At 63.3% G+C, this 11,743-nt stretch overlaps 3 protein-coding genes and 1 non-coding gene across 4 annotated transcripts; 1 reads left to right on the top strand and 3 right to left on the bottom strand.

Annotated features, from left to right (window-relative positions):
• Window positions 1–67: 67 nt before the first annotated feature.
• Window positions 68–2,515, bottom strand: PAN0_004d2429 (uncharacterized protein; the record flags this gene model as incomplete). The annotated part of the gene is made up of 1 exon (XM_014802373.1): window positions 68–2,515. The coding sequence occupies one exon, from the start codon at window positions 2,513–2,515 to the stop codon at window positions 68–70; it is 2,448 nt and encodes an 815-aa protein (XP_014657859.1).
• A 366-nt stretch (window positions 2,516–2,881) lies between these two features.
• On the top strand, window positions 2,882–7,422 carry PAN0_004c2430 (ER to Golgi transport-related protein; the record flags this gene model as incomplete). The annotated part of the gene is made up of 2 exons (XM_014802374.1): window positions 2,882–3,021; window positions 3,204–7,422. 2 exons carry the CDS (start codon window positions 2,882–2,884, stop codon window positions 7,420–7,422), a joined length of 4,359 nt encoding a protein of 1,452 aa, XP_014657860.1.
• A 33-nt stretch (window positions 7,423–7,455) lies between these two features.
• PAN0_004d2431 (DNA ligase I) lies at window positions 7,456–9,942 on the bottom strand (the record flags this gene model as incomplete). Its single annotated transcript, XM_014802375.1, has 1 exon — window positions 7,456–9,942. One exon carries the CDS (start codon window positions 9,940–9,942, stop codon window positions 7,456–7,458), a length of 2,487 nt encoding a protein of 828 aa, XP_014657861.1.
• A 268-nt stretch (window positions 9,943–10,210) lies between these two features.
• On the bottom strand, window positions 10,211–10,337 carry PAN0_t004d0002. The gene is made up of 2 exons: window positions 10,301–10,337; window positions 10,211–10,255 (listed from the first exon to the last, which is right to left on the bottom strand). It is a non-coding gene; the product is annotated as a tRNA-Ser (tRNA).
• Between the last annotated feature and the right edge of the window lie 1,406 nt (window positions 10,338–11,743).

The raw sequence follows: 11,743 nt of genomic DNA on the forward strand, positions 1-11,743 counted from the left end.
CCCAACCACCTTCGAGATGTGTATATGGATTGCAAAATCGCTTCTACCATGACCATCAATCGTGCTCTTATGTGTGCGACTCGTCGTCGTCGCTGTGCGAATCTTCGTCCTCGTCATGCGCCTTTTCATAGAACCCTCGATGGCTCCAAAACAACCCCAGTGCACCCACCGCCGCTAGCGCGGCAAACAACGCCTTGAAGAGCCACACCAGCTCGGGGTGGCCCCGCTCGAGCGCCACACCGTACACGAACGACGTGAGCAGCGGCACTACCGCCGCCACGGTCGTCACGAGAATCTGATGTGCCGCAAGCGCCTTGGTCTGATCGTCCTCCGATACGGCATTCACCACCAGCGCCGTACGCACCGACGTGGAGCCCGCCGAGATCTGCAGCAACACCACCGCCAGCACGAGTGGAATCCACGCACTGCTCCACCACACCTTGCCATCCCCATCCCCACCGCTCGTGGTGGGTGCTTTGGCAGAGCTGGCCATGACGAGAAACGAGGCGGTGGCAAGCGTGTACGACGCCACCATGATCGAAATGTCGAGCTTGCCGCGCTGGATGCGCTTGATCAGGTCCGAGGGCGAGTGGGTAAAGATCGAATGCGTCTCCCAGTTGTTGCTGCCCACACTGATTTGCGACGCCATCGAAGTGCGCTTGTTCGCCTTGAGACTGCCCAATGCCGCTGCGGACCGGTACGACGGGCGTCGGCGTGCGGGTCGAGCCTGCACCGAGCCTTCCGCACCCGCACTGCTCGGCTGCTTGCCATAGTCGCGAGCGTCCACACTACCGTACTTGCTCGAAGCGCCGCGTACAAGCGGTGCACGTTCGTCGTTGGCTGCTGTACCCGCATCGCCCGGCGTGCGCGCGTGATTGTGCGCCTGGGCTTTTTGCTTGAGCTTTCGCACCTGCTTCCTCCTGCGCGCCACCGCGAGCTTGGTCACGTACCTCCTCGCCAGCGCCACACCCGGCGGGAAGATGGCGGTGAGGAAGAGCGCGCGCGTGCTCTGCAGCACACTCACCAGGTAGCCGTTCTGCAGCACGTCAAAGCCAAACCGCTCGCTGTTGTACAGCAGCAGCAGCGGCACCATAAACGCCTGGTACGTCTCTTCAAACACCACCACCGCCGCCAGATTGAGCAGCCGGAAATCCATGCGGCTCTGCACCTTGTGCACCGCCGTCGACAGCTCCGCCTGCTGCCCCGGAGCCGGGCGCTGATCGTGGTCCGCCGTGTCGAGAGGTGCGTGCATCACATCGTGCTCCGTGGTGGGCGAAAAGTGCCTCCTCCTCGGCGCAAAGATGGCGAGCGGACGCAGAAAGTTGAGCTTGCGCAGCCGCGAGCGCCACTTGAGCTTGGACGAGTCGCGGTCGGTGTGGCACGAGGACCAGGTGAGGTTGGAGTGGTTCTGCTCCGCGCTTTCACCTGCGTTATCGGGATGTGTGCCTGACGACTGCGACTGCGCATCCGCCTCGAGCTCGTCCGAGTGGATCCACTGGTCGACAAACGTGTGTTCGGCGCCCGGCTTGCTTTCGGGCACAATCACAAGGATGTATGCGACGGCGAGGATCATGAGCGCGCAGTCGGCATAGAAGGGCGCAAAGAACTCGTTGGTGAGACTGGCGAGCAGACCGCCGAGCGCGCTCGAAGGGAAAGCGCCGATCTGACCGAATCCCTCGATGAAGCTGAGTGCGCCAGCGCGCTGTGCTTCCGAGGTGGTGTCTACGACGTAGTTCTGGATGGCGATGCGCAGAGGCGCGCCTGCCGAAGCTTCCGAGATGACCACGGCGGCATAGAGCACCACTGCGCCTGCGACGGGCGGCAGCACCACCGCCACGCGGAACACGAGGATGGCGAGCGCAATCACCACGTGCGCGATGAGCAGCAGCGGGCGCCTGCCGAAGCGGCGCGACAGATGCGAGGCGCGCGAGAGCGTCATGAGGCCGAGCAGCGCACCGACGGTCACCATGGCCGCCGAGTAGGACGACGTCGACTTTTGCACCCACGGCAGCGAGCAGCGCGGCGGATTGGGAAGCTCCGGCGCCGGTGGCAATTTGAGCATGGCTGCGGTCGCAGATGCGGTCGCAGATGCGGTCGCAGATGCGGATGCGGATGCGGTCGCAGATGCGGATGCGGATGCCGGTGCGAGCATGTTGCGAGCTGCGGCGACGAGGCGGCTCGACTTGTGCGAGAGGGGCTCGTTGCGGATCGAGGGGTCGTACACCTCGCACATGATGTAGGTGTACACCTTGAACATGCTAGCGAGGGGCATTCCGCTTGCTAGGCTTCCGAGCAGCGTGACCACCGCCATGTGGTACGGGCTGGGCCTGCCGGATCGAAACGCCTGCGACACATCGCGGATGGTCTGCGCGGGCGCGGTGGCCTCGGAGCCGTCGTCGGTGGCGTCATCAGTAGCTGCAGAGACGCGCGAGGCGTGCGAGTAGGCTCGACGGCCGGAAGGGCGCCGCGTGGCGATGGGCGAGGACGGCCGTGGCGATTGCGTCGAGCTGGACATGGGCACGAGTACGAGCGCAGCAGCACCTCGACCCTCTCAGCCCAAGGGACGCTGGATGCCGGGAAGATGCTAGGTGCGCGTGCGCGTGCGATGTCGACACGTAGGATGCCTCCCTAAATGCTGGGATCTATGATGTGGACGATGGTGGTGGAGCAGATCCAAGGTGGCCATCCTCCTGCTCCTCGAGCCATGACAATGGAGCGGCTCAGTCACAGTCGGGTGACATCGATGTGCACGCATAAAAAAAAAAAGGCTCGAAAAGGGCAAAAAAAAAAAAAAAAGAGAAATGTGGAGTCGGCATCGCAATTCATCGCAGCACAGCGCATCGCTTTTTTTTTCGCTTTCTTGCTTTTCTCGGTCCGAGCAATGGTGCCGAAGCAGGCCGACTTTAGCGTCATTTGGCTTAGCGGCCATCATCGACAAGACACAACCGAGCATCGCAAGCCGAGACCGCATCGGACAAATGGACACTACGACCAGGATCTCCTCGGCGTGGCAGGCATGCAGTGAGGGTCTGTGCGCGGCTGCATGCGGGCTATCTTATCGGGCTGGCATTTTTAAATGGGGATGTTAGACCTAGGAAATTACCGCCACTATTTTCTTCCGATGCACAGACCCTCCTCGCCGGTGTCGCATGGTTGTGCTCCTAACCCACTCTCAACACCACTATCCACCTTCTCCGACCTAGAGACCCGATCGCATCGCCTCTTGTCCGCCCTGGCGCACATACGTCGCACACGCATACAGGAGCAGGCGGTGACGCGAGAGCCTGCTCCCGCCCAGCCCTGCACTGCGTCACCATGGCCGAGCAGCCGTCGCCTGGCAACGAGAGGATCACCGTCACCTTTGCGGCTTCCCAGGCGCTCTTGGCGGCTCCTCTCACGCCGCACTTCATCAACCTCCTGCAACAGCAGCTGCCGCTGCGCAACCTGCACTGGCGTCCGAGTCAGTCTACGCTCGATGCCGTCGCAGCCAGGGCAGCTCAGCAGGGCAAGCCTGCTCAGGCGTCGTCTTCGCTCGCGCCCGGATCGACCATTCGCACCATCCAGACGCTCGACGTCGCCCTCAAACCACTCACCGACGAGATTCGCAGATGGAGAGGCGATCCAGGCTACTTTGAACAGCCCGGCGGCGCGGGCTTGCTCGACAGGCCGTTTGTGCATCTCTACCTCGTGGTGTGCGAGGACAGCGAGCACTACCGCACCACCGTGCGCAACGAGATCCGGTCGTGGATCAGCAGTCTATCGTTCTTTCATGCACGGCAGCCGGGGATCGGCGCCAGCAGCGCAGCGCCAGGCACGCCGACGCTCGCTTCGTCCTCGCGCACCTCGCTCGGCCTGGGCTCCTTGCGGTCCGCCACGCCGCCCGTGCGCTCCGACACCCCACCCGTGACGGCATCAGGCCCACAGACTCCCACCACCTCGGCTGGCGCGTCCAAAGCCACGCTGCCTGCGTCCATATCCATCGTGCCCACGGAGCCCGAGTACCTGATCGTGCTCATCACGCCGCCCGAGGGCGCGGGCATCTCGGGCCTCGCCAACGCCACGCCCGCCGCCGAGGCAAAGACCGGCATGGGCCGCTTCATGAACAAGTCCAAGGCCAACGTGCTCGAAAAGGCGCGCGCCGACTTTAGCACCTCGAAAAAGGAGCACGTCGTGCAGATCTCCCGCCTGCCACCCGTGCCTGCCGTGCCGCTGACCCGGTCCGGGCTGCACTCGATGGACCCGACCATCTGGGCTGAGCTGCTCACCAAGATGCGCGAGGCGGCCTCCGCCACCTTTACCACCACCATCGAGGCGCAGGAGCAAGAGATCGCACGCTGCGGCGTCACGAGGGGCCAGCAGGGGTGGGACTTTTGCAGCTACTTTCTCGCCAAGGACTCGCTGGCGCGCACGCTCGATGCCGTCGGCCTCAAAGACGACGCCGTGGGCCAGTATGAGGATCTGGAGATCGTCTTTGCCCAGGCCATGCACACGGGCGCCGTGGCTTTCGCACCCGTCGGAGGCGACGACGTGAACGACGATTCGCTCCCGCTGCTGGATGTGCACAAGAAGCCGTATGCACAACTCATCCGGCGCAACGACATCTCGCTCTTTGACTTTCGCTGCTACCTGTTTGCGCGCAAGTCGGCGCTGCTGGGCAAGATGGGCAGGGTGGCGGCGGTGATGCGCGAGGCACCGCTCTTTATTGCTGCGGTAGGGCGCATGTTGCGCCGCAATCCCAGACTCGGCAGCGAGTGGATCGAGTCGTGGGTCTTTTCGGCCGCGTTGGATGTCGTCGAGCAGTGCCAGGCGTGGCTGATACAGCGCAGCGCTGCGACATCCGACCAGGGCGTGGACCAGCTCACGCCCGCGTTCCAGTCCAACAAGTCCGAGCTCCTCGACCTCGCACGTCGCCAACTCGACCGCATCGGCATCCAAGCCGGCCACCTCCCCGCTCTCGACCCTTTTGCCCGCCCCTCCGACAGCGGGGCTAGCGAGACGGCGAGGAATCGAGACCTCCCTGCGCTTCCAGACGACGCATCCGGCGAGGGTGCTGCGGGGCTGGGCCCGGCGCTGCAGCTCGACGAGAAGCGCATGCCGTCGCGGCCGGAGCTCAAGCAGGCCATCGAGTCGCGCGAGCACTTTGACTCGCACTACCTTGCGCTGTGCGAGCGCATCGCCGCGGGCTGGAAAGCCGCCTCGCGCCACCGCGACACGCTGCACGTGCGTCTCGTCATGGCCACGCTGCGCTACCTGCGCGCCGACTATGCTGCGGCCCACACGAGCCTGTGCTCCATCAGCGATGCCTACGCCACAGCGCGGTTCGGCCTGCTCGAGGCGCATGCGCTGGCACTGCAGCTCGAGTGCCACGCCCAACTCGGCCTGCCCAGAGACCGCGCGTGGGTCGCAGCGGCGCTGGCGGTGCTGCGCGCCAGTGTGCAGACGCGTGCCAGCGCGAAGATCACCGGGATGCAGGCAGAAAAGTGGACCGACCCGGCGCATGTGTGCGACGAGCTGCGGCGCGCGTCGTCGGCCATGGAACGCGAGATCCCCGTGAGCGGGTTTCCGCTGTTTGCCATCGTTGTCCCCAGCGGTGTGGCGAGGCTGGTGGGGAGCGAGGACGGATCGGTGCTCACGGTGGAGGTGACGTCGATGCTGCCGTGTGCGCAGCTGGTGCAGGACGTCCGCGTGTGCCTGGTCGGGAAACACGCCGAGTCGCTCTGGTACACTTCGAGCACCACCACGCTGCAGCCGGGGAGGAACCGGGTGGAGCTGTTCAATGCGCATCCGGCGCATGGCGCGTACGCCGTGGATGTGACTCAGATCCGCATCGCGCGGCTCATCTTTCAGTACGACGCGGCGGCGGCGGTGCCGACGGTGGTGCGCGTGCCCAAGGACGGTGCGGCGCCCAGTGTGGCGCTAGCGCTGCCGAGGAGGATCCACCTGGACCGCACGCGCGAGGTGCAAGTCACAGTGCGCGCGGGACGCCACCGTATCGACAGCGCCGAGGTGCGCGTGGGTGCTGCCGACGGCACTGCGCTCGTCGACACCTCTGTCCTTGCGAGCGACGGCACGGCTCAAATCCAGGCTGGTGCGGACGGTGTATCGCTGACCACGCTGCAGCCAGACGAGGAGGTACGCTTTACCGTGCCGCTATTGCATGTGCCCGAGTCGGGGGTTCTGGACGCTGTTGTGACGATGTCGTACATCAGCGCAGCGGGCGAGAGAGCGGCGGGCAAGAGGCGCGTGCTGACGACGCGGGTGCAGCTGCGCACCGCTCTGCCACTGGGCGTGAATGTGCAGGACTTTTTCCGCACCGGTTCGCTGCTGTCCAAGTTCACCATTTCGGCCGCCGGCGCCGGCAGCATCCGGCTGCAGCCTGTTCGGCTCGACCACGATGGCGACGGTGCGCAAGCGGGCACGCTCGAGATCACGGCGTGCGGGTCGGCGCGTCAGGCAACCGTGACGCCACGCCAGCCAGCCACATACCTCTTTCGCATGGTCAACCCCACCAGCCCGGGGGAGAGGGGGAGGTTACGGCTCACGGTCAACTACCGGTCGCTGCACGAGGAGGCTGTTTCGCTAGCGGTTGGCGCGCTGCAGACGCCAGGGTGGGGGAACGAGGCGACGCGGTTGGTGCACGATGCACTGCGGGCGTACGTTGGCGAGCGCGTTGACTTGCCTGCGTTTTCGATCACCGGCGGTGTGAGGACTGGCGAGGTGGATGCGGCTTGGTGGCGCACCGAATGGCGCACGTGGGGACAGGCACCTGCATCGTTTGCCGATGTGCTCGGCACGGTGACTCGGGCGCTCGACGCAGTAGCCTCGGCTGGGCGTGATGGCGATGCAGACCACACATGGCAGACGCTGACCATCCCCGTCGACGTACCCAGCGTCGAGTACGTCAATGCCGTCACGCTCAATGTGGGCGCACCGCCGAGCGACGACATTGCCCTGGTCGTCGGTCAGCCCGTACAGTTGACTGTGGCTATCACAGTATCGCGCCAGTGGGCGTCGGGTGACCGAGTCGCCGCAAAGATGATCTGGGATGTGGTACCCGATTTTGAAACGTGGCTGGTGGATGGACAGAAACGAGGCAGCTTCGACATTGCAGCATCGCAGCAAGAGACGAGCGTCACACTCACGCTGACGGCGGTGCCGCTGCGGACGGGAGCCGTGGCCCTGCCGCATGTGGTGGTGCATCCACTCACACCAGAGCACGGGCAGGCATCGTGTGAAACATACATCACCAACGCTGCCCAGCGCATCACGATCCTGCCTGCCCCAACTACCACCGCCTTCTTCCTTCCCACCGCCTCCTCACCAGCATCACTGCCAAATGCGGCCTTCTCCCAGCCGGCTTCGTACGAATCGGCCATGTGGCTACCGTATGAACCGCCGCACCCCTCGCACGCGCGCGCCTAGTTGGCGTCGAATGCAAAATTTCTTATTCGCCCACTACCAGAAGCCATCGTCTTCATCGAGTGCCGACTTGGACTTGGAGCTGTTCACCGCCTGCGCCCTATACATGCTTTCGATCTGCTCGGGACTCGTACTGTCCTCGGGCGCCTTATCGTCCCTAATCCTGATGAACCTCGGGAATCTCAAACTGATGCCTCGCTGGTCCACCAACCCCTTGGCAGCCGTGTATACGGGGCTGAGGGAAAGATCAGCGGTGAGAACCTCCCATACGACCTTGGCGTCAAAGTATACGTCGGGCTTGGCATCTCCGACGTCGTAGTACGGTTTGCGCGCGCCGATTTCGAGCTGCTTGAGCGTGGCGTAGTGCGCGTCCAGGTCGGCCTCGGTGAAGCCGGTACCGATCTTGCAGATGGACTGGAACTTTTCCGAGTCCGGATCGTAGCATGCGAGCAGGAAGGCGCCGTAGACGTTGGTGCGTTTGCCCTTGCCGAGATAGCCACCGATGACGACGAGATCGAGCGAGTCACCCGTGCCTGCGAGGTAGTCCTTTTTGAGTTTGAGCCAGTTCATGGAGCGGCGCGAGGGCTCGTAGGTCGAATCGGGCCCGCGCAGCATCTTGACCATGAGACCCTCGCAGCCTTCCTTGACCGAGCGTTCGAGGAACGTTTCGATCTGCTCCACCGACGTGCCGTCCTCGGCCCTTGCGTAGTCGAACTCGTCCTCGACCGGTGTGAAATGCTCGAGCAGCAGCTGACGACGCTCGTCGAGCGGGCGCGACAGAAGAGGTTCGCCGTTGAGGTACAGCAGGTCGAATGCAAACAGCTTGACTTTCACCTTGATGTCCGCCGCCTTGACGTCCTTCCTCTTGCGTCGACTCAGCTCCTGGAAGGGCAGCAGCTTGGCAGCTTCGTGCACGCCCGTGTCCGGATTGAGCTCGGCCTTCTTCCATGCCGCCGCCTCTGCATCGAGCACAAACGACTTGACGCTGGGCCGGATGCAGCGCGGGATCTGCTCCACCAGGTCGGGATACTTGACCGACATGTTTTCCGAGTTGCGCGAAAACACGGCGAGCTTGCCGTCCGCCAGCAGATGCACCTGCGCGCGCTCGCCGTCGTACTTGTACTCGCACGTGAACGGCTGGCCCTCGAACCGGTCCAGCACCTCGCTGATCGCCTTGGTCGGCTTGGCCAGCATCGGCTTGAGCGGCACACCGGGCGTAAGCTTACACTCGTCGCGCAGCCCCTCCACCCCGCCCCTGAGCAGTGCCGGGATGACGAGATCGTACGATGGCAGTTCCGAGTATACGGCCTTGACCACCTCGGTGCCCTGTTCGAGCTTGCTCGCCAGCGTCTCCTGCGGCAGCTTTGCGATCGACTTGCCGAGCTTGGAGATGACGACGGCGCGCGCGAGCGAGACGAGCACCGACCGCTCCGCGAGCCCAATGCGCAGCTTGCCCTCGAGCGAGCGGATGAGGAACTTGGGTTCTTCGCCCTGACACGCCGCGAGGAGCTTCTTGATCATGCCGATCTTGCGATCCTGGCTCTTGTTGCCCGCCACGAGCGCGATCTCGCGCAGCTGCTTGAACACCGACGGCACCTTGAGGCTGCTCACCTTGAACATGGTCGGCTGGTTCTTCTTGGAGTTGAGCGCCACCAGCCCGAGATCGCCGAGCGACTCGAGGTCCTTTTTGATGCGTGGCACTTCGCGCCCCGTGGACTGGGCGATGGCCTTGATGAGCAGCGACTCGCCAATGCCGAGCTCGAGCCCTTCGTAGTCGGGACACAGCCGGTTGATGCACAGGTAGACGACGTGCAGCAGGTTGTCGGGCGACCGCTCGATGACGCGCACCAGAAACTGCGTCAGGATCTCGGTGATCTCCAGCCGCTTGGTTGTCGCCTGGATCTCGCTGAACGCGGCGGCGAGCGCCGCGTAGGGGACGGGTTCGCCCTGCTTCCAGCTCACTTTGGTGTCGCGCACCGCCGACGGCTTCTGGAAGATCGCAGCGAGCTTCTTGGCGCCCTTTTGCTCTTCCTCTTGTACGTCGGCGTCGTCCTCGTCGTCGTCCTCGGGCTCCTCCACTTCCGAGCCGGCATCGTCGGACTCGGCATCGCTGCGTGTGGCGTCGATTGGGTTGCTTTGCTTGGGTGCTGTGTTGCTGGGAGTGGTCGTCGCTGGCTTTTTGGCAAAGATGGCTGCGACGGGTGGTGCCTCCTTTGGTGCGGCTGGTGTGGGTGCGGGGTCGGGGCCGTCCTCGTCGTCGGATTCGACGATCCTGCGCTTCTTTCTCTGCGGCACAGCCGGCTGTGATGGGGATGCGTTGGGCGCCTCCGGAGCTGGCGCTGGATCTGTCGAGGTGGCAGGCGGCGTCGAGGTCGCTTCGCGCTTGGTCGAGGCGGACGCTTTCGGGGCGAATGCCGACTTGAGGTCGAGCTGGCGCGATTTGGCCGACGACGACGATGAAGGAGCCGCGTTGGCACTCGCTCCGCCGCCAAAGAAGTTTGCGAGTTTCGGCTGTTCCGGCATGGTGCGGGTGAGTATTGTGTCGGCTGATCCGACGTCGTGGGAACCGGGAAGAGGAGGAGGAGAGATGAAAGAGGTGGGGGCGAGCTCAGTCGAGAGGTTGGCAGCTGCGCGTCACCGTTCGCTCGCTCGCTCCACCCAACTCGAACCAACACGCGCGGCAAGAACAGCAGCTGACAACGCCTCTCGACACGCCGACGCGTCCATTTACGCCAAAAAAAAAAGTGTCAGCTGTGTTAGACCGAACTTGGATCACAAAATGTAAAAAAGACGACACCAACAGGATTTGAACCTGTGCTCCCAGAGGGAATGGCATATGCTTTTGTTGAGTGGGGAAGAATTCCCCTCGAATGCAGAAAGATTCGAGTGCCACGCGATAACCACTCCGCCATAGTGCCAGTTGATGTTCGGATTGCCAGCTACTGCATACAAGTATGTTCTTATTGTTTGTAGAAGAGGTGCGAGCGGCGTTCCTGTGTTGTGGCACGTGGCGTGCACGCCTGAAAGGGAGCGTCGAGTTGCATGCCAGCGCACTGATGGGCTGGCATAGTCCCACTCTCCAACCTTGACCACCACGACCATCCCCTTTTGACGAGATGGTAGCTTGAAGTCTTCCGAGTGAGTGCGTGCGGACGGCTGTGTCGGTGAGTGCAGTGCTTGGTGAAAACGTGGATCCATGTAGAGAGATGTGGCGTCGCAAGGAGCGATGCGAGATGCGCCTGGCAAGCTGGAAGCAAAAAGGAGACTACAATGTGCCACCAATGCGCGCTCGGCTGCGGCCACTCGGACCAGCAGCAACGCTTGCAAGCGGAAGGCGGAGAGGCAGCTTGACAATCACGAGCAGCTTGCGGTGTCTTGTCGCGAGAACGCCGAATTGCGGAACATTGCGCTTGTTAGACCGGCGGAACAAGCTCGGCAGGTCTCCGCTCAGGCCAGCATGGAGAGCAGCAGCTTGCACCAGCCGAACACAGATAGAGGACCAACGCCTGTGGAAATTCGCTTTGGCTGCCTCGACGTGCCGGAATTGAGACGAGGCGAGGCGAGGCGGGGCAGCCAGAAATGGGGCAGATCGATGGGTCGCTGGCTGGCTGGCAACCCTTTTTCGGCAGCTGAGCGCCAAAAGCTGAGCGCGTGCCTGCCTTTGCCATTTTGGATGCCTCTTTTGGAGGGCTTTTTGGAAAGGCCTTTTTGGGACCCAGAGCACCGGACGTCGGCGTGCACCGCGAGAGGCACAGCAGCAGTGCACCCACCTCTCCTGCTGCTGCAGCCTCGAGCCACGAGCCGCGCGCCTCCCGTAACGCACCGCTTTCGCCTCCGCCTCTGCCTCCGCCCGCAACCAGAAATCGGCTCGAGCTTCCGAGGCCTGCTTGCTCCTCGTCGCCATCCATCTGCCTTTCCTCTCACCATCTCACCTCGCACGCACATCCGCGTTTGTGCACCGTTCGTTCACCCACATTGCCATCTCCGCTATCGACGTCCGGCTACCACACACGCGCGCCGCCACTCACCTCCAGTAGCTCTGGTGCTGCAATACCACCCACCAAAATACTCCTGTGCACCGACCGACACGCGCGCCATCCACTCCGCAAACGCCATCCCAACCGTTGGCACAAACCTTGGCTCCTATCTCGGCATCGCTCTCGGTCCGTACGCGCACCGCACTCTAGCCGCTGTCGCCGTGCACACCGCCCGTAATCTTCTTTATTCTGGACCCACTCTCTCCATCTCGTACTCCGTCATCTCGCACAGCTACAACACACCACCGCAATCAATGCTCTCCCTCCACTCCCTTCCGCGCTAGATC

Source organism: Moesziomyces antarcticus (genome assembly GCF_000747765.1).
Source record: "Moesziomyces antarcticus DNA, scaffold: scaffold_v10004, strain JCM 10317, whole genome shotgun sequence".
NCBI lineage: Eukaryota > Fungi > Basidiomycota > Ustilaginomycetes > Ustilaginales > Ustilaginaceae > Moesziomyces > Moesziomyces antarcticus.